This window comes from Garra rufa, unplaced genomic scaffold (assembly GCF_049309525.1).
Source record: "Garra rufa unplaced genomic scaffold, GarRuf1.0 hap1_unplaced_001, whole genome shotgun sequence".
NCBI lineage: Eukaryota > Metazoa > Chordata > Actinopteri > Cypriniformes > Cyprinidae > Garra > Garra rufa.
Window position 1 is genome coordinate 21,429,974 of NW_027394276.1, and position 23,660 is coordinate 21,453,633.

Genomic DNA, 23,660 nt, shown 5'->3' on the forward strand with positions numbered 1-23,660 from the left:
AGCGCTAATATCGCAACAGGTTTTTCCGTCAATTATGACGTTAAACCTTCATACGAATGTTAACATCCAAGAGTTTAAGGCGTAGCTATGTTTTTACTGTACCATTGTTGGTGCTAACTAAATTTAAACAAATTAGCTATGAACTATTACGATGTTAGTGGCGCTAATATCACAACAGGTTTTTCCGTAATCTGACGATAAGCCTTCGTACAAATGTTAACATCCAAGTGTTTAAGGTGCTGTAGCTGTAATGGTTTTTACTGTACAATTGTTGGCGCTAACTAAATTTAAACAAATTAGCTATGAACTATTACGATGTTAGCGGCGCTAATATCCTAACAGGTTTTTCCGTCATATGGTGTTAAGCCTTCGTACAAATGTTAACATCCAAGAGTTTAAGGTGCTGTAGCTGTAATTTTACTGTATTATCGTTAGTGCTAGCTAAATTTAAATGAATTGGCTATGCACTAGTAAGATGTTTGCAATGTTAATATCGCAACAGGGTTTTTCCGTCTTTTATGACGTTAAGCTTTCGTACAAATGTTAACGAGTTTAAGGTGCTGTAGTTCTGTTTTTACTGTACCATTGTTGGTGCTAACTAAATTTAAACAAATTAGCTATGAACTATTACGATGTTAGCGGCGCTAATATCCTAACAGGTTTTTTCCGTCATATGATGTTAAGCTTTCGTACAAATGTTAACAAGTTTAAGGTGCTGTAGCTCTGTTTTTACTGTACCATTGTTAGCGCTAACTAAACTTAAACGAACTTGCTTTACAATCTTATTTTTTTTTGCCAGTGGTTTTTCGCCATTTATGATCTTGACAAGCCTTCGTACAAATGCTATTGAGGTCCGTGAGTTTAAGGTGCCGTAGCTTTACTAGCGCACACGAGCGTTTATTTACGTTTTTGCTTTGTGAAATATTTTATCGTACTGCCGTTATTGATAACTAACTAAATTGAATCTTAAAATCAATTCATTTTTTAACCTAATAGTAATTTACGTAAGAACTCTACGTTCGTTGAACTTATCCTTTCTTTCCTCGTCCATTTCGATAAGTGGTTAAATTTTAATATGCTCTGAAGTGAATTGATATTATCCCTCTCTTTTGCATTTCGTTTATTTGCTTTGCTGTTTAACTGCTGTATGTGCTTTAGAAATGGAGTGTCATTTTTCCACTAACTCCTGCCGCTATGCAAACAGCGGTCACGCGCGTAAAACCGATCGGCGATCTGCATTTCAGGTGCTGTTTTGAGTCGATCCCGAATCTGTTTAAGCGCTCCTGGTCTGCCTTGATTTATCAAAGGTTTTCGAGAGAAACCCTCGAGCCGTTTTCCGCACAAACCTTGACAGTCACTCATTCAGGAAGTATTTAATTGTTTCGTCTTTTTCGCCCGTTGACGTCTTTTGCTTGTTTGTAAGAGTTCTAGAATTCGCTACACAAAATGCCTAAGGCTGCAGATAATTACTTTTTGTTTTATTATTTGTTTTCCTTAGTTATACCTCAACTATTTCTAATATTTGCCTAGACTGGAGCTGTATATTCTGAAATTTGAAATTGTATATTTTTAGCACTTGTGTTTAGCCATTTTATGTAGTGGTTGGTGCATAGCTATTTTCTTGCACTGGGATAAGTGCTATATTTTTCAATAAACTGTATTGAACTTTTATATAAAATAAAACCCTGTGTTTGGCTCTCTTATTTTGCAATGAAAATCCAAATGATTTCATTTGAATGTGCTAGAATTCTGATTAACTGTTATTGACCTTGTGAATAAATTGTGCATCCATCTGTAGAATTCTGTCTTTAAACTTCTGTGTAGCTTTTAAAGAGTAATTAGCTCTTAACCTTTTTCAACCAGGTAACTGATGGAGAAATATGATTTTTAACACTTATGACTGTTATAGCGCCACCTATGGTCGAGTGTACGGAAAAGTTGTATGCATGCTTAAAATCACGTTTCATATGCTCACCTAGTTTTATGAAGTTGAGTTTTCATTTAGGATTTATAGGCTTTGGGGTATAATTGGCCACGTCCTTTTAAAAGTGACCCTGTGGAAGCTTACAAAAGTGTTTTTTTTGGTAATTATGGATCTAGAGGGTCCAGAGAATTGTACTGCAGAATTGTACCAAGGACTAGTTTTCAAAAGTAGCTTTTTTTTTTTTTTTAAATGATCTTGAATATTTCATGAACAATTTGATTGACAGCAAGATCTATCATATTATATGAACATCTAGTGTTTGTGTGAATATCTAAACAATTTAAGGTCATTTAGAATTGAAATATTGTTTTTGATAGCGCCACCTATGGTCCAATCTCCATGAAACTTTGCATGCTTGTTAATTGTCATCTGTCAGGTTTCAAAGTTTTGAGGTTTCGTTTAGGTTTTATAGGCTTTTGGCTATATTTGGCCATGCCCTGTTTTTTAATGACATTTTAATGACAATTCAACTTTTTTTTTTTTAATTATCAATTAGAGAGTCCAGAGATTTGTGCTGCAGTGGTTTGATCGAAAAACCTGGGACTAGTTTGCAAAGTAGGTTTTCAACATAATAGTAACTATTTGATTGACAGCAAAGTTGCTCAACAGGAGATCTATCAAATGCTATGCATATTGTGGCCAATTTCTTTCAAAATTTTTACAGACCTTTAGGGTCATGGGTCGAACATGCCCACTGAGTTTCGTTCTGATCGACCTTTGTTCACCTTATTTAATAGGTGCTTAACTTCTTTGGTCAAATAGGCGGCCATGTTTTTTCAGATACATGAATGTCCTCATAGACACTTGTGCCAGTTTGGAGACAATTTTCAAATTGATTGGACCAACGGTTGTGTAGTTATAACCATTTTTCAGTTTCAGCTCTTATAACCCCACCAAGTGGCAGAGCTGCGCAATTTTATTTGGCCAAACATTGAGCTCTTAACGTGTGTGTACCAAGTTTGGTGAAGATATCTCATTCCTTTCATAAATTATTGCCATTTTAGTAAAAGTGGCCCTGCCTCTTTCAAACATTTTTGCACCCCTTTGCGACCGTGAGTCAAAAGTTAAACTTTTTTTAATATAATTATCGATATTCACTGTCCAGAGAACATTTTTGCAGTGGTTTGGTTCCGATCAGCAGAGAAAACCTAGGAGTAGTTCGCAAAAGTAGGTTTTCAACATAATAGTGATTATTTCATCAACAATTCGATTGACAGCAATGGTTCTAAAAGCAATCTTGCTCAGTATGAGGAGATCTATCAAATAATATGTGTGGATGTGTGAAACACCATATGATTACAGAGGCATGAAACTCATTAGCACCAACTAGTGGCAGAATTCTTTCAAAATTCTTACAGACCCAAGTTTTGTTCCGGTCGACCTCCATTGAAAGTCTAATAGGTGCTTAAAATTCTTTTGTCAATTGTGGCTATGTTTTTTGAGATACAAGAATGTCCTCCTAGACGCTTGTGCCACTTTGGACAAAGACACTGCATACCAATTGTCAAGTTGATTGGACCAACAGTTGCGTAGTTATAGTCGTTTTTCTGTTGTTGTTTTTTCCCCATCTTATAGCGCCACCAAGTGGCAAATCTGCGCCATTTTTTAAATAAAGATTGAGCTCTTACATGTGTACAAAGTTAGGTAAAGATATCTCATTCTGTTCGGCAGTTAGAGTGATTTTAGTAAAAGTGGCCCACCTCTAATGAACATTTTGGCACCACTCTTCGACCGTGAGTCGAAACTTCAACTTTTAGTTCGCAAAAGAGTGTTTTCAACATAATTGTGACTATTTCATGAACGATTTGATTGACAGCAATGGTTCTTGAGGCAAAGTTGCTCATTATGAGGAGATCTATCAAATTATATGCATGTTGTGTGGATGTGTGAAACACCATGTGATTACAGAGCCATACAACTTGTTAGCGCCAACTAGTGGCTGATTTCTTTCCAGATTCTTACAGTCGAACATGCCCACTCAGTTCCGATTGATCTCTGTTAACCTTGTCTAATAGATGCTTCATTTTCTTTGGTCAATGGTGGCAATGGTTTGTGAGATACATGAATGTCCTCATAGACACTTATGCCCCTTTGGACAAAGACACCGCATAGCAATTTTCAAGTTGATTGGACCACCGGTTGCATAGTTATAACCATTTTTCAGTTTTTCCCATCTTATAACGCCATCAAGTGGCTGCGCAATTTTGTTTATTTGGCCAAACATTGAGCTCTTACACGTGTGTACCAAGTTTGGTGAAGATATCTCATTCCGATCATTAATTATAGCCATTTTAGTAAAAGTGTCCCCGTCTCTTTCGAACGTTTTGGCTCCTCTTTGCGACTGTAAATCAAAAGTAAAAAAATTGTTTGGATAATAATCGATATTCACTGAAAACCTAGGAGTAGTTTGCAAAAGTATGTTTTGGACATAAACCATAAAAAATCAGTTTTCTTTGTTTTGACTCAAGGAACACGCACCGTTTCTCAATACTAAACACTACTATTATTTATATAAAATACAGTATTATATACCACTATTATTTATTTAAAATATTATTTTCTTAATAATAATTAATAAACAGCCATCATAAAAAGTTGCTAGGCAATTCAGTCAAAATTACACAGGCAGCGCTCTGATATACAGCACTGAATTTACAAAAACATGACAAGGTTTTGCCAAAACAATTCGCCCTGGAACAAATAATAGATAAATAAGACCAAAGACTGCCTGTTAGATATGCCAAAAATGAATTATATCTCAAGTTTAACCATTATAGAGATCAGTGGTAAATTCCAGATCTGGCCGAGGTGAGGCACTCATGTGTGGGTTCATGAGTGCAGAACGGCCCCCTGATGATCCGGAGCTCACATGTCCGCCATGACACTCGCTGTAAGAAGTACCACAAACGGAGTGATACGATTACAAACTGTGAAACGGCTCTAATATCCTCCTATCAACTCATCTGATTCGAGGACTAGCAAGAACTTTTGGATAAATTTAAATATATGTTTTGAGTCTATAACAAACGGTCTAGGACAGGGTTCCCCAAATCTTACCCTGGAGGTCGAATGCGCTGCAGAGTTTAGCTCCAACCCTGATCACACTCACCTACCTGTTATTCTCTAATGATCCTGAAGACCTTGATTAGCATGCTCAGGTGTGTTTTATTAGGGTAAGAGCTAAACTCTGCAGGAAAATGGATCTCGAGGTCCAGATTTGGTGATCCCTGGTCTAGGAGCTATACTGCCCTTCAAAGGCAAAGTGCAGTAACTACACCAACACTGAAACTGAGAAAAACGCCTTTAAAGTTTTTACACCAGCTAGTCAAACATGTTGACACTCTCGTTTCTCTGAAACGGGACAAAATTGAACCAGGAGACTTTGCCACAAGACCAAACAGTTGTCACAAAGTCCATTTTAAGCCTTTTGACCATATGTGCAGTTACTGCGCTTTGCCTTTGGAGGGCAGTATAGCCAAAAATGTCCCTTTTTTACGCTGTAGCGCCCCCTTTGGCCAATTGGGGTGAAATTTGTCAACTTCTCCTCAAAATGAGCTCTTAAGTTACCATTTGGCCAAATTTCAAGTCTCTAGGCCTTACGGTTTGGTCTGCACGATCAGTTTTAGGGCTGAATAATAATAATAATCAAAATTAAAATCTTAACAATTACAATAGGGTTAATTTAAAGCCTCAAAGCATAACTTCATAATCCTGAAGGCCTTTTGGTGAAACAAATACATCTTTTACACCACATAGATGTTTTTCTTTCCAAACTTCGTCCTGATTTTAAAAAGGAGAAGTGGGGTTTGATAAGATCAGATGTTGTTCATATGGTGTTATTTGTGTCTGAACATATTTCCACCTCGTTTAAATGGAAGGGTTTCTCCTATTTATAACGTATTGTGCGGAAAACATGCGGAAAACACGACGAATCTGGTATACAAGCGGTGTATATTTCATATTCCATCAAACAGACGTACACTGGAGTATGTCATACCGGAAGACACACTATTATTACGTGAAATACGTGATTTCCGTGATAGTAGAATGCACAAACAGAAGGCGAAAGGTCGGATGAGCCGTCAATCGAGCGCGCCAGCCAATGGGAGACCACGCTTTGACACAATCCAGCCAATCACGGCACACGTCGCGCTGCAGTGGGCGGAGACGCGGCCCAGCGCTGCTGTAACACTACCGAGCCTTTGGAATCGAGAAAACGAACAGAATCGAGGAGAAAACAGCGAATAAAGAGGAGAAAACGACCCAGAGCAGGAGGTAACGCGATATATACTTTTTATATACCCCTTTCGGATCGAGTCCGCCAACATCGGCCGAGTTTTTATTGTTATTTGCGATGTTTCAGAGCAGCTGTGTTGATATGCTTGTCAAATCAGCAGGATAAACGCTGCTAGTGAGGAATATAAGCACGCTGAAGCGTTTGTCTCTCAATACAGACGTGCATTTGACACTTAAGTCACAATATGTGAGATATATGTGTTGCTTTAATGCTTTCGCGTCTGATTTTTCATGCATTTCGCTTTGGTAGCCATGATGCATTTTGCTTTAGGCTGCACATATACACAAAGGCCATTTAAACCTTCATCTCTCATGCTGTTTGAACTTGAGCTGAGCTGAACAACAGCTATTTTGCATCGATTGGTTATTTCTTTCTTTCTTTCAGGCGTGGATGGTCTTTATGGTTAAGCATCAAGCATATTTTCAGTATTTAATAAACTACATGAATCGAAAGTTAACTGATTTTAAGCTATAAAGACGTATTTGAGATGAATTGTGCGGGCAGTTTTTGATTATTTATTCCATGCATGCGTGATATTTAAGGTAACAGAGAGATTTTAGTAATATCTAATTCAATTAAATATGAGGGATGGATTTTGCATGTGGTTATTGATTATTTTTCAAAGGCGTAGTTCACCAAATAATGAATATTAGCTGAAAATGTACTCTCCGTAAGCCATTCGAGATGATTTGTAGATGAGTTTGTTTCTAAATCAGATTTAAAAAAATGTAGCATTGTATCACTTGCTCACCAATGGAAGTGAATGGGTGCCGTCAGAATGAGAGTCCAATGGATGTATTTTCATCCAGTTATTGATTGTTTATTCCATCCATGAGTAATATTTAAGGTAACACAGATACTTTAGTAATATCTAATCAAATCAAATATGTGCGATGCATTTTGCATGTTGTTATTGATTTTTTTCCAAAGGCGTAGTTCACCCAAAAATTAATATTAGTTGAAAATGTTATCATTCTAAAGCCATCCGAGATGTAGATGAGTTTGTTTCTTCATCAGAATTAGAGAAATGTAGCGTTGAATCACTTGCTCACCAATGGAAGTGAATGGGTGCCGTCAGAATGAGAGTCCAAACAGCTGATAAAAACATCATAATAATCCACAAGAAATTCGATTAATATTGTAAAGCCAAAAACTGTATTTATAAAAAACAAATTTATCATTAAGATAAAAAGAAAAAAAAAATTCTGTCCATAATTCATAATAACGCTTCCTCCAGTGAATTATAGACTCATATATAAGTTAAAAGCATTTTAATGATAGATTTTTTTCTTGCAAACACAGCTTTTGGCTTCAAAATGTTAATTGAATTACTTGTGGATTATTGTAATGTTTTTATCAGCTGTTTGAACTCTCATTCTGACGGCACCCATTCACTGCAGAGGATCTGTTGGTGAGCAATTTGGTATGTACATGAGCTGGGAGGAATTTTAATCCAGTTATTGATTATTTATTCCATCCATGTGTAATATTTAATGTAACACAGAGACTTTAGTAGTATCTAATCAGAAAAACTATAAGCGACGCATTTTGTATGTTATTGATTTTTTTCCCCCAAAGGCTTAGTTCATCTAAAAATGAATATTAGTGGGAAATTGAATCATTCTCAAGCCATCCAAGATGTAGGTGAGTTTGTTTCTTCATCAGATTTAGAAAAATGTAGCATTGAATCACTTGCTCACCAATGGAAGTGAATGGGTGCCGTCAGAATGAGAGTCCAAACAGCTGATAAAAACATCACAGTAATCTACAAGCAATCCGATTAATCTTGTGAAGCCAAAAACTGCATTTGTAAGAAACAAACCTATCATTAAGATGTTTCAAACAAAACATTTTCATCCATAATTCATTATAGCGCTTTATGGACTTAAAAGCATCTTAATGATAGATTTGTTTCTTACAAACAAGCAGCTTTTGTCTTCTCAGGATGTTAACTGATGGATTGGAGTGGTGTGGATTATTGAGATGTTTTTTATCAGCTGTTTGCACTCTTATTCTGACGGCACCCATTTGCTGCAGAGGATCTGTTGATGAGGAAGTTGGTTTGTACATGAACTAGGATGAATCACCCTCAGGCCATCCAAGATATAGACGAGTTTGTTTCTTCATCAGATTTAGAGAAATGTAACATTGAATCACTTGCTCACCAATGGATGTGAATGGGTGCCGTCAGAATGAGAGTCCAAACAGCTGATAAAAACATCACAATAATCCACAAGCGGATTATTGTGATGTTTTTATCAGCTGTTTGGACTCTCATTCTGACGGCACCCATTCACTACAAAGGGTTTTTTGGTGAGCAAGTGACGAAATGCATGTCTGCTGGGTTTGTATGTGGACTAGGACAAATTTTCATGTGGTTCTTGATTATTTAGTTCATGCATGCATAATTATTATATTATTATTATTTATAAATATTCATTTAGTTTAGCTAGTTGTAATAATTCTGTGTTTGCGACATTTCCATGCCATTTAAATCTTAATGCCTGGAGCAACTCGCCACTAAAATCTACTTGTGCATAAGAAAATGTCATGCAAAGCATCATGGTTGCCAGACTACTATTACTACTGTGTATTTCAGATATTTTATTTTGATTTAATTGAGTTAGCTATTGCATTATTTGATCATTGACTGCAAAAATGTGTTTATATCCCTCTTTAAATTTGTAATATTCATTCAGGATAGCATCTTTGTTTCAAAATGTGCTTTGAAGAATACTTCTATTGCTAGAAAATCTGTATTATTGACGTGGACGGTCTGGTTTCTTATGCTGGATCGTGCAAAGATCCACTTATTTGATCAGTTTTTAAGGTTGTACAGTGTTTTCATCATTCTTGTGGTTGTTGGGCTCATGGTTGGTGTGTTTCTGATGAAAGCGTGTGCAACGCAACAGGTCAGATGAGGATTTCGGTGTGGTGACAGTAATAATACCTGTGGGATTTTTTGCTTTTGGCTCTTTGGTAATTGGCTTGTTTAGAACAGGTTCTTTTTCAAGGCTTTTATTTTGTAATTTGTTAAATTATTTTCCTTTATTTTTTTTTCAAATACATTTCTTTTTGCTTTTAACAGCAATTTTTCTGCTCTTTAATAGTTTGTATTCATGCAATTTTTAATTAACTTGAAAATAAAAATACATTTGTCACATTGCAGAGCCTTTCCAATGAACTATTGGAGATATAAAAACGATCAAAATTTGTGAAGTGGTCGCTATTTACAGCAACTGAAATATAAACGTTTCCATGTACGTTTATATAAATTGTAACCTAAAATATTGATGTTCAACTACTAAATTGAAGAAAGAAGTTTGTAGATTTATTTTATTGATAGATATGTTTATAGTTTTCAGCTTTTCAGTTAATTTTAGGACTCTTTATACCTGGTTTTGAATGTTATTATTTGAATATAATCATGAATTAGGGCTGTTTTTGCTATTTTTGTATAACTTTCCTATATACGTTCATAGAAATTGAAACTTAAAACACTGTTTTGACGAAATTGAAGAAAAAAAGTACATTGAATTAATTTTTTGTTTTCAACTTTTTAGTTAATCTCAGACTTATTTTTTTAGGTATCTGTACTTTTGTCTTTAAATATTTGAAATAAATACTTTTTTTTTAGACAAGCATATAAAAATAACTTGAAAAATTGTCAGACAATTAAACTTAAAAGTAAAGTTATGTGTCAACTAGCATCTATCATTTAACTAAATAAATGTTGTTTTTGTACCTTAGTTTAAAATTACTAATTAGAACAGTTTTTCTCTAAGTAGTTTTACATTTTTTAATGGTTTTATTTTAATTTGAAAAATAAGAATTGGGTTGTTTTTGTTAGCCCTTAAACAAGTTGAGTAACCTGAAATATTGATGAAAATAAAGTTTTTCATCGATTAATTACTATTAAATTGATGGAAAAGGTTACTTTAACTCTTAGATTAGTTTTATACTTAAGTCATATAAATACTACACTTGTTTTATTGTATTTTTTTGCATTTGGGAACTGAAATAAAAACAATTTTTCATATACATTAAATCGAAACCTAAAATATTGATGTTAGAAAATAAATATTTTACAGTAAAGTTATTTGTAAACTACCAATTATCATTTATGATGAGTGGATTTAACAAAATAAAGGTCAGTTTCAAGTTAATAATTAGATTTTTGAAGAGTTTTTATCTGAATGGTTTTAGTTTGAAAAATATGAATTGGGTCGTTTTTGTTAAAAAGCAGGTTTATTGATTCAGGATTAATTGAAATTTTTTTTTTTTTTGTATTTTCTGTTTTAAGGACCTAAAATTTATAAATGTTCCCATATAAATTGTAATCTGAAACATAGGTTAATCCCAATTTAATTTTTACCTTTTTTTTTTAATTAGGGGAACTGAATAAATGCACTTTTTTTATATACATTCATGGAAATTGAAACCTAAAATATTGATGATAGAAAATAAAACTGTTACTGAAAAGTTATTTGTCAACTTAAAAACTAAATTTATGATTCGCAAATTTAACAAAACAAAAAATAGTTTCATACTAGTTTATAATTAGCTTTTTCACTTTAGTTAATCTCAGACTTATTTTTAGATATTTGTATTTCTGTCTGTAAATACTTGAAATAAATACACTTTTTCATGCATTCATAAATTGAAACCTAAAATATTGATGCTAGAAAATAAAACTTTTACTGAAAAGTTATTTGTCAACTTAAAAACTGGTTAGTTTCATACTTAAGTTTTTAATTAGCTTTTTAATTTTTTAGTACATCTCAGACTTATTTTTAGATATTTGTATTTCTGTCTGTAAATACTTGAAATAAATACACTTTTTCATGCATTCATAAATTGAAACCTAAAATATTGATGTTAGAAAATAAAGCTTTTACTGAAAAGTTATTTGTCAACTTAAAAACTGGTTAGTTTCATACTTAAGTTTATAATTAGCTTTTTAATTTTTTAATTCATCTCAGACTTATTTTTAGATATTTGTATTTCTGTCTGTAAATACTTGAAATAAATACACTTTTTCATGCATTCATAAATTGAAACCTAAAATATTGATGTTAGAAAATAAATCTTTTACTGAAAAGTTATTTGTCAACTTAAAAACTGGTTAGTTTCACACTTAAGTTTTTAATTAGCTTTTTAATTTTTTAGTACATCTCAGACTTATTTTTAGATATTTGTATTTCTGCCTGTAAATACTTGAAATAAATACACTTTTTCATGCATTCATAAATTGAGACCTAAAATATTGATGTTAGAAAATAAAACTTTTACTGAAAAGTTATTTGTCAACTTAAAAACTGGTTAGTTTCACACTTAAGTTTTTAATTAGCTTTTTAATTTTTTAGTACATCTCAGACTTATTTTTAGATATTTGTATTTCTGCCTGTAAATACTTGAAATAAATACACTTTTTCATGCATTCATAAATTGAAACCTAAAATATTGATGCTAGAAAATAAAACTTTTACTGAAATGTTATTTGTCAACTTAAAAACTGGTTAGTTTCATACTTAAGTTTATAATTAGCTTTTTTCACTGTAGTTAATCTCAGACTTATTTTTAGATATTTGTATTTTTGTCTGTAAATACTTGAAATAAATACACTTTTTCATGCATTCATAAATTGAAACCTAAAATATTGATGTTAGAAAATAAAACTTTTACTGAAAAGTTATTTGTCAACTTAAAAACTGGTTAGTTTCATACTTAAGTTTATAATTAGCTTTTTTCACTGTAGTTAATCTCAGACTTATTTTTAGATATTTGTATTTCTGTCTCTAAATACTTGAAATAAATACACTTTTTCATGCATTCATAAATTGAAACCTAAAATATTGATGCTAGAAAATAAAACTTTTACTGAAAAGTTATTTGTCAACTTAAAAACTGGTTAGTTTCATACTTAAGTTTATAATTAGCTTTTTTCACTGTAGTTAATCTCAGACTTATTTTTAGATATTTGTATTTCTGTCTGTAAATACTTGAAATAAATACACTTTTTCATGCATTCATAAATTGAAACCTAAAATATTGATGCTAGAAAATAAAACTTTTACTGAAAAGTTATTTGTCAACTTAAAAACTGGTTAGTTTCATACTTAAGTTTATAATTAGCTTTTTTCACTGTAGTTAATCTCAGACTTATTTTTAGATATTTGTATTTCTGTCTGTAAATACTTGAAATAAATACACTTTTTCATCCATTCATAAATTGAAACCTACAATATTGATGCTAGAAAATAAAACTTTTACTGAAAAGTTATTTGTCAACTTAAAAACTGGTTAGTTTCATACTTAAGTTTATAATTAGCTTTTTCACTGTAGTTAATCTCAGACTTATTTTTAGATATTTGTATTTCTGTCTGTAAATACTTGAAATAAATACACTTTTTCATGCATTCATAAATTGAAACCTAAAATATTGATGCTAGAAAATTAAACTTTTACTGAAAAGTTATTTGTCAACTTAACTATAATTTATGATGAGCTAATTTAACCAAAAATGTCAGTTTTATACTAGTTTATAATTTATTTTTACTTTTTAGTTTATCTCAGACTTATTTTTACTTATTTGTGTTTATGTCTGTAAATATTTGAAATAAATACACTTTTACACATTCATGAATTGAAACCTAAAATATTGATGTTAGAAAATAAAACTTTTACTGAAAAGTTATTTGTCAACTTAAACTGGTTAGTTTCATACTTAAGTTTTTAATTAGCTTTTTAATTTTTTAGTACATCTCAGACTTATTTTTAGATATTTGTATTTCTGTCTGTAAATACTTGAAATAAATACACTTTTTCATGCATTCATAAATTGAAACCTAAAATATTGATGCTAGAAAATAAAACTTTTACTGAAAAGTTATTTGTCAACTTAAAAACTGGTTAGTTTCATACTTAAGTTTTTAATTAGCTTTTTAATTTTTTAGTACATCTCAGACTTATTTTTAGATATTTGTATTTCTGTCTGTAAATACTTGAAATAAATACACTTTTTCATGCATTCATAAATTGAAACCTAAAATATTGATGTTAGAAAATAAAGCTTTTACTGAAAAGTTATTTGTCAACTTAAAAACTGGTTAGTTTCATACTTAAGTTTATAATTAGCTTTTTAATTTTTTAATTCATCTCAGACTTATTTTTAGATATTTGTATTTCTGTCTGTAAATACTTGAAATAAATACACTTTTTCATGCATTCATAAATTGAAACCTAAAATATTGATGTTAGAAAATAAATCTTTTACTGAAAAGTTATTTGTCAACTTAAAAACTGGTTAGTTTCACACTTAAGTTTTTAATTAGCTTTTTAATTTTTTAGTACATCTCAGACTTATTTTTAGATATTTGTATTTCTGCCTGTAAATACTTGAAATAAATACACTTTTTCATGCATTCATAAATTGAGACCTAAAATATTGATGTTAGAAAATAAAACTTTTACTGAAAAGTTATTTGTCAACTTAAAAACTGGTTAGTTTCACACTTAAGTTTTTAATTAGCTTTTTAATTTTTTAGTACATCTCAGACTTATTTTTAGATATTTGTATTTCTGCCTGTAAATACTTGAAATAAATACACTTTTTCATGCATTCATAAATTGAAACCTAAAATATTGATGCTAGAAAATAAAACTTTTACTGAAAAGTTATTTGTCAACTTAAAAACTGGTTAGTTTCATACTTAAGTTTATAATTAGCTTTTTAATTTTTTAGTTAATCTCAGACTTATTTTTAGATATTTGTATTTCTGTCTGTAAATACTTGAAATAAATACACTTTTTCATGCATTCATAAATTGAAACCTAAAATATTGATGCTAGAAAATAAAACTTTTACTGAAAAGTTATTTGTCAACTTAAAAACTGGTTAGTTTCATACTTAAGTTTTTAATTAGCTTTTTAATTTTTTAGTACATCTCAGACTTATTTTTAGATATTTGTATTTCTGTCTGTAAATATTTGAAATAAATACACTTTTACACATTCATGAATTGAAACCTAAAATATTGATGTTAGAAAATAAAACTTTTACTGAAAAGTTATTTGTCCACTAAAAAAACTATAATTTATGAGTGAATATAACAAAAAAGGATAGTTTCATACTTAAGTTTGTAATTAGCTTTTTGATTTTTTTAGTTAATCTCAGACTTATTTTTAAATATTTGTTTTTCTGTCTGTAAATACTTGAAATAAATACACTTTTTCATGCATTCATAAATTGAAACCTAAAATATTGATGTTAGAAAATTAAACTTTTACTGAAAAGTTATTTGTCAACTTAAAAACTGGTTAGTTTCATACTTAAGTTTATAATTAGCTTTTTTCACTGTAGTTAATCTCAGACTTATTTTTAGATATTTGTATTTCTGTCTGTAGATATTTGAAATAAATACACTTTTTCATGCATTCATAAATTGAAACCTGAAATATTGATGCTAGAAAATAAAACTTTTACTGAAAAGTTATTTGTCAACTTAAAAACTGGTTAGTTTCATACTTAAGTTTATAATTAGCTTTTTAATTTTTTAGTACATCTCAGACTTATTTTTAGATATTTGTATTTCTGTCTGTAAATACTTGAAATAAATACACTTTTTCATGCATTCATAAATTGAAACCTAAAATATTGATGTTAGAAAATAAAACTTTTACTGAAAAGTTATTTGTCAACTTAAAAACTGGTTAGTTTCATACTTAAGTTTATAATTAGCTTTTTTCACTGTAGTTAATCTCAGACTTATTTTTAGATATTTGTATTTCTGTCTGTAAATACTTGAAATAAATACACTTTTTCATGCATTCATAAATTGAAACCTAAAATATTGATGCTAGAAAATAAAACTTTTACTGAAAAGTTATTTGTCAACTTAAAAACTGGTTAGTTTCATACTTAAGTTTTTAATTAGCTTTTTAATTTTTTAGTACATCTCAGACTTATTTTTAGATATTTGTATTTCTGTCTGTAAATATTTGAAATAAATACACTTTTACACATTCATGAATTGAAACCTAAAATATTGATGTTAGAAAATAAAACTTTTACTGAAAAGTTATTTGTCCACTAAAAAAACTATAATTTATGAGTGAATATAACAAAAAAGGATAGTTTCATACTTAAGTTTGTAATTAGCTTTTTGATTTTTTTAGTTAATCTCAGACTTATTTTTAAATATTTGTTTTTCTGTCTGTAAATACTTGAAATAAATACACTTTTTCATGCATTCATAAATTGAAACCTAAAATATTGATGTTAGAAAATTAAACTTTTACTGAAAAGTTATTTGTCAACTTAAAAACTGGTTAGTTTCATACTTAAGTTTATAATTAGCTTTTTAATTTTTTAGTACATCTCAGACTTATTTTTAGATATTTGTATTTCTGTCTCTAAATACTTGAAATAAATACACTTTTTCATGCATTCATAAATTGAAACCTAGAATATTGATGCTAGAAAATAAAACTTTTACTGAAAAGTTATTTGTCAACTTAAAAACTGGTTAGTTTCATACTTAAGTTTATAATTAGCTTTTTTCACTGTAGTTAATCTCAGACTTATTTTTAGATATTTGTATTTCTGTCTGTAAATACTTGAAATAAATACACTTTTTCATGCATTCATAAATTGAAACCTAAAATATTGATGTTAGAAAATAAAACTTTTACTGAAAAGTAATTTGTCCACTAAAAAACTATAATTTATGAGTCAATTTAACAAAAAAGGCTAGTTTTATACTTCAGTTTTTAATTAGCTTTTTTAACTTTTTAGTTAATCTAGATATTTGTATTTATGTCTTTAAATAATTGAAATAAATACACTTTTTTTTATACATTCATAAATTGAAACCTAAAATGTTGTTGTTAGAAAATACAGCTTTTACTGAAAAGTTATTTGTCCACTAAAAAAACTATAATTTGAGTGAATATAACAAAAAAGGCTAGTTTTATACTTCAGTTTTTAATTAGCTTTTTAATTTTTTAGTTAATCTCAGACTTATTTTTAGATATTTGTTTTTCTGTCTGTAAATACTTGAAATAAATACACTTTTTCATACATTCATGAATTGAAACCTAGAATATTGATGCTAGAAAATAAAACTTTTACAGAAAAGCTATTTGTCAACTTAAAAACTATAATTTATGATGAGCTAATTTAACAAAAAAAGGTTAGTTTCATACTTAAGTTTGTAATTTGCTTTTTCACTTTTTAGTTAATCTCAGACTTATTTTTAGATATTTGTATTTGTCTTTAAATAATTGAAATAAATACACTTTTTCATGAATTGAAACCTGAAATATTGATGTTAGAAAATAAAACTTTTACAGAGAAGTTATTTGTCAACTTAAAAACTATAATTAATGAGCGAATTTAACAAAAATGGTTTGTTTCATACTTAAGTTTCTAATTAAGTTTCTAATTTGCTTTTTCACGTTTTAGTTCATCTTAAACTTATTTTTAGATATTTGTATTTCTGTCTGTAAATACTTGAAATAAATACACTTTTTTCCTACATTCATGAATTGAAACCTAGAATATTGATGCTAGAAAATAAAACTTTTACAGAAAAGCTATTTGTCAACTTAAAAACTATAATTTATGATGAGCTAATTTAACAAAAAAAGGTTAGTTTCATACTTAAGTTTGTAATTTGCTCTTTCACTTTTTAGTTAATCTCAGACTTATTTTTAGATATTTTTATTTATGACTTTAAACACCCAAAATAAATGCACTTTCTTTTATACATTCATAAATTAAAACCTAAAATATTGATGTTAGAACATAAAACTTTTACAGAAAAGTTATTTGTCAACTTAAAAAACGATTTATGTTGAGCGAATTTAAAACAAAAAAAGGTTAGTTTCATACCTAAGTTTATAATTAGCTTTTAAATTTTTAGCTAATCTTAGACTTATTTTTACATATTTTTATTTATGACTTTAAACACCTACAATAAATACACTTTTTTTTATAGATTCCTAAATTAAAGCTTAAAATATTGATGTTAGAAAATAAAACTTTTACAAAAAAGTTATTTGTCAACTTAAAAACTATATTTATGATGAGCGAATTTAACAAAAAAAGGTTAGTTTCATACTAGTTTATAATTGGCTTTTAAACTTTTTAGTTAATCTCAGACTTATTTTTAGATATTTGTATTTATGTCTTTAAATAATTGAAATAAATACACTTTTTCATGAATTGAAACCTGAAATATTGATGTTAGAAAATAAAACTTTTACAGAGAAGTTATTTGTCAACTTAAAAACTATAATTAATGAGCGAATTTAACAAAAATGGTTTGTTTCATACTTAAGTTTCTAATTTGCCTTTTCACGTTTTAGTTCATCTTAAACTTATTTTTAGATATTTGTATTTCTGTCTGTAAATACTTGAAATAAATACACTTTTTTCCTACATTCATGAATTGAAACCAAAAATATTGATGTTAGAAAATAAAACTTTTACAGAAAAGCTATTTGTCAACTAAAAAATCTATAATTTATAGTGAGCGAATTTAACAAAAATCAAATGGAATTTTGATTTAAGTTAGATTTAAAATAAAATTCTAAACTAAATAGAAGTTTAATTTAAGTTAGATTTAAATTAAGTTAATAAGAAGTTTGCTTTAAATTGAAATTCTCAACTAAATAGAAGTTTGATTTAAGTTAAATTTAAATTCTTATATATATATATAAAATTTAAATTTCTGCCTGTAAATACTTGAAAGAAATACACTTTTTCATACATTCAAAAATTGAAACCTAAAATATGGATGTTAGAAAATAAAACTTTTACAGAAAAGCTATATGTCAACTAAAAAAAACTATAATTTATGATGAGCAAATTTAACAAAAAATGTCAGTTTTATAACATAAAAATTTTTAGTATTAAACCTAAGTTTATAATTAGCTTCTTTACCTTTTAGTTAAACACAGGCTTATTTATAAGTTTTTGTATTTCTGTTGACGACATTATTTTTTCATATGCATTCAAATAAATTAAAACCTAAATGATTTGGGTTTTACAGAAAAATATTTCCTCAACTACCAACTTTAATTTATGGGGGACGATAACAAAAAAAAAGTTATTTTTATACTTTATAGCAAATTTATGATCAGCATTTTTAGTTCATCTCAGCAGTTTTTCTCTGATGTTTTTTTATAATAGTGGTGTGGTTATTGATTGGTAATATTTTGTATTTGCATCCGCAGCATCCTGCAGTCATGGACCCGTCTTTACCTCCAGACCCGAACCCTGAGCCTGAACCGGCTCCAGACGTCGCTCCACAACCAGATGCCACTCAAGATTCACCTGTCCAACCCACCCTGGATTCGGAGCCGCAGCCATGCCAAGAACAGGTTTCAGGTCCAGTCCTGGAACCGTCTGCAGAACCAACTCTGAACTCAGAAATAAAGCAAGAACCATCGGCACCAGAACTCACACCAGAACCACCGTTTCCAGAACCACCGTTTCCAGAACCAGCTGTGGCTCCGGCCCTGGCCCCGGGACCTCCTCCAGCGGCCAACTCCTCCTACAAGATCATGACCTTCAGACCCACAATGGAGGAATTCAAGGACTTCGGGAAGTACGTGGCCTACATTGAGACCCAAGGAGCTCATCGTGCCGGTTTGGCAAAGGTATCGAATGGAAGTTCAATTTTAATTTTAATTTAAAAGCAAGTTTGATGATCAACTAAATAGAAGTTTGATTTGTTTAATTAAAATTTTAATTAAATGGAAGTTTGATTTAAATTAGATTTAAATTTCAAATTAAATGGAAGTTTGATTTAAGTTAGATTTCAATGTACATTTAAAAACTAAATAGAAGTTTGATTTAAGTTGAGTTTAAATTTCAAATTTCAAGTAAGTTAGATTTAAAAGTACATTTTAAACTAAAAAGAAGTTTGTTTTAAGTCAGATTTTTTTTAATTAAATGGAAGTTTGATTTAAGTTAGATTTTAAATTTTTTGTATTAATTAAATGGAAGTTTGAGTTAAGTTAGATTTAAATTAAAATTCTAAACTAAATAGAAGTTTGTTTTAAGTCAGATTTTAATTTTTTTTTAATTAAATGGAAGTTTGAGTTAAGTTAGATTTTTAATTTTTTTTATTAATTAAATGGAAGTTTGAGTTAAGTTAGATTTAAATTAAAATTCTAAACTAAATAGAAGTTTGATTTAAGTTAGATTTAAATGTACATTTTAAACTAAAAAGAAGTTTAAGTCAGATTTTTTTAATTAAATGGAAGTTTGATTTAAGTTAGATTTTAAATTATTTTTTTAATTAAATGGAAGTTTGAGTTAAGTTAGATTTAAATTAAAATTCTAAACTAAATAGAAGTTTGTTTTAAGTCAGATTTTAATTTTTTTTAATTAAATGGAAGTTTGATTTAAGTTAGATTTTAAATATTTTTTTTTATTAATTAAATGGAAGTTTGAGTTAAGTTAGATTTAAATTAAAATTCTAAACTAAATAGAAGTTTGATTTAAGTTAGATTTCAATGTACGTTTAAAAACTAAATAGAAGTTTGATTTAAGTTGGATTAAAATTAAGTGAAATGGAAGTTTGATTAAAGTTGGATTTTAAAATTAAATTTTTAAATGAAATGGAAGTTTGATTTAAGTAAGATTTAAATAGAAATTCTCAACTAAATAGAAGTTTGATTTAAGTTTAATTAAACATTTTAATTAAATGGAAGTTTGATTTAAGTTAGATTTAAATGTACATTTTAAACAAAATAGACGTTTGATTTAAGTTAGATTTAAATTAAAATTCTAAACTAAGTAGAAGTTTGATTTAAGTTAGATTTAAATTTTAAAATAAATGGAAGTTTCATTTAAATTAGATTTAAATTTAAATTTCACATTAAATGGGAGGTTGATTTAAGTTAGATTTAAATTAAAATAATCAACTAAATAGAAGTTTGATGTAAGTTAGAATTAAATTTTAAAATTAATGGAAGTTTGATTTAAGTTAGACTTAAATTTAAATTCTAAATAGAAGTTTGATTAAAATTAAGTGAAATGGAAGTTTGATTAAAGTTGGATTTTAAATTTAATTTTTAAATGAAATGGAAGTTTGATTTAAGTTAGATTTAAATAGAAATTCTCAACTAAATAGAAGTTTGATTTAAGTTAGATTTAAATAGAAATTCTCAACTAAATAGAAGTTTGATTTAAGTTAGATTTAAATGTACATTTGAACTAATTAGAAGTTTGATTTAAGTTGAGTTTAAATTTAAAAGATTTGCTTTTAAAAGTAAAGTTAAATTCTTTCGTTTATCATCACGAATAACAGTAAACAACACTTTTTGAAAGTATTTGTTAATCTAGGTTAATGTTAAAATATAAATGCGCCATTGTTAATTCATGGTCATTCATATTGAACTAAAATTAATTTTACAATTTGAAATGTTAAACTAGTATATGTAAGCAATTAGCATGAACCTAGATTAGTAAATGCAGTAAAAATATTATTTGTTGTACTTTCAAGTATATTTCTGTGCATTAACTGATGTTAAAGTATATAATTGAGTGAAAAGTTTTGCCCACATGACCCTATATGATAAAGGAAAATGTTTTGTTTTTAATCTTAATAATAAAAATTATTGTAATATACAATTACATTTAATTCAGTACTCAATTTAATGAAATATTAATGCAATATAATCAAAACAAAATAAATCTTATTTGTTTATATTATATTGTTTGTACATATATCTTTTTATCTAAATGTAATCCCAATAATCACACAATTGATCAATTTTCTTATTTGTTTTCATTGTGTGTACAGTTCTGTATGATTTTTTTTATATCAGTAAATAACAATATTTGCTTTTTTAATGTTAAATAAACTTTATCAAAACTAACCTCTCCAAACTTTGCTCATCATTAATACTAAAGAATGCACATAAAATTACAATACATAATACTTTAATGCCATTTAATAATCTTAGTTAATGCAAATTTCTACACATCCTAATTTACCTGTCCAAGTTGTATAAATTAACATAAATGTATCATGAATGAACATGAATTAACAATAAATTTATAAATTAACCTTGAATAAAAAGGTCTGCCTTTATTCAGATATTCTTAATACCAAGACTTACGTGTTTGTTTTCTATGGATTTACACATATATTAAAGTTCATGCGTTGTTTTTTAGGTTATTCCGCCAAAGGAGTGGAAGCCGCGGCGTTCCTACGAAACCATTGAAGAGATGGTCATTCCCGCTCCCATCATGCAAGTGGTGACCGGCCAATCGGGACTCTTCACACAATACAACATCCAGAAGAAGTCCATGACGGTCGGAGAATATCGCAAACTGGCTAATAGTAAAAAGTATGTTTTGTTTGATTTAAACGTATACAATGGGGTTTATAAAGTTCTCTCTTTATCTGGACCTTTGTGTCAATAACATGTCATCCAAGATGTTCATGTCTTTCTTTCTTCAGGCTTAAAGTAATTGTGTTTTTGGACTAAAACATTTCAGGATTTCTCTCCATATAGTGGACTTCTATGGTGCCCCAGAGTTTGAACTTCCAAAATGCAGTTTAAATGCAGCTTCAAAGGGCTCTAAACAATCCAAGCTAAGGAAAAAGGGTCTTATCGAGCGAAACAATTGGTTATTTCCCAAACAAAATTACTATTTATATACTTTTTAACCTCAAATTTTTGACCTACCCGAACTGTCTTGAACAGGAATACATAGAGTCCAGGCAGAGCTAGACAAGACCAGCATTTGAGGTTAAAAAGAATCAAAATATGTTTTTTTTTTTTTTTTTTAAATAACTGATTTTTTCGCTAGGTAAGACCATTCTTCCTCGGCTGGGATTGTTTAGAGCCCTTTGAAGCTGCATTTAAACTGCATTTTGGACGTTCAAACTCAGGGGCACCATAGAAGTCCACTATATGGAGAGAAATCCTGAAATGTTTTCCTCCAAAAACACAATTTCTTTAAAACTGAAGAAAGAAAGACATGAACATCTTGGATGACAAGTGGCTGAGTAAATGATCTGTTTCAGAGTTTCTCTCCATATAATGGACTTCTATGGTGCCCCAGAGTTTGAACTTCCAAAATGCAGTTTAAATGCAGCTTCAAAGGGCTCTAAATGATCCCAGCTAAGGAAAAAGGGTCTTATCGAGCGAAACAATTAGTTATTTTCCAAACAAAATTACTATTTATATACTTTTTAACCTCAAATTTTTGACCTACCCGAACTGTCTTGAACAGGAATACATAGAGTCCAGGCAGAGCTAGACAAGACCAGCATTTGAGGTTAAAAAGAATCTAAATATCTTTTTTTTTTTTTTTAAATAACTGATTTTTTCGCTAGATAAGACCATTCTTCCTCGGCTGGGATTGTTTAGAGCCCTTTGAAGCTGCATTTAAACTGCATTTTGGACGTTCAAACTCTGGGGCACCATAGAAGTCCACTATATCCTGAGAGAAATCCTGAAATGTTTTCCTCCAAAAACACAATTGCTTTAAGCCTGAAGAAAGAAACACATGAACATCTTGGATGACAAGGGCCTGAGTAAATGATCTGTTTCAGAGTTTCTGTCTATGTAGTGGACTTCTATGGTGCCCCAGAGTTTGAACTTCCAAAATGCAGTTTAAATGCAGCTTCAAAGGGCTCTAAATGATCCAAGCCGAGGAAGAAGGGTCTTATCTAGCAAAACTATTGGTTATTTTCCCCAAAAAAATTACAATTTATATACTTTTAGCCTCGAAGGCTCATCTTGTGTAGCTCTGTGTGAACTCTGTGTATTCCTGTTCAAGACAGTTAACGGGGTCGAAAAACTACCATCTCATCCGCCACCTTCAAAATCGTCCTACAAGGACGTTTGATCTTCTTTGCAGGCTTGTGCGCAATTCAGAATTGAATTGAGAATGACTCCTAAATTCCAATTCAATTCTTGAATTTGAATTGAATTTTTGCTAGATTAAGACCCTTCTTCCTCGGCTAGAATTGTTTAGAGCCCTTTGAAACGGCATTTTGGACGTTCAAACCCAGGGGCACCATAGAAGTCCACTATATGGAGAGAAGACTGAAGAAAGAAAGACATGAATATCTTGGATGACAAGGGGCTGAGTAAATTATCTATTTCTCTCCATATAGTGGACTTCTATGGTGCCCCCGAGTTTGAACTTCCAAAATGCAGTTTAAATGCAGCTTCAAAGGGCTCTAAACAATCCCAGCTAAGGAAAAAGGGTCTTATCGAGCGAAACAATTGGTTATTTCCCAAACAAAATTACTATTTATATACTTTTTAACCTCAAATTTTTGACCTACCCGAACTGTCTTGAACAGGAATACACAGAGTTCAGGCAGAGCTAGACAAGACCAG

General features: G+C 29.6%; 1 protein-coding gene across 1 annotated transcript in view; it reads left to right on the top strand.

Moving 5' to 3' along the window:
• Window positions 1–6,145: 6,145 nt before the first annotated feature.
• Window positions 6,146–23,660, top strand: part of LOC141302369 (uncharacterized) — a 24,375-nt gene continuing 6,860 nt past the window's right edge. The window contains exons 1-4 of the mRNA XM_073832414.1: window positions 6,146–6,259; window positions 18,522–18,947; window positions 21,475–21,650; window positions 21,764–21,770. Coding sequence (XP_073688515.1) covers window positions 18,534–18,947; window positions 21,475–21,650; window positions 21,764–21,770 — 597 coding nt within the window. The 5' untranslated portion in view covers window positions 6,146–6,259; window positions 18,522–18,533. The remainder of the gene's footprint in view (window positions 6,260–18,521; window positions 18,948–21,474; window positions 21,651–21,763; window positions 21,771–23,660) is intronic.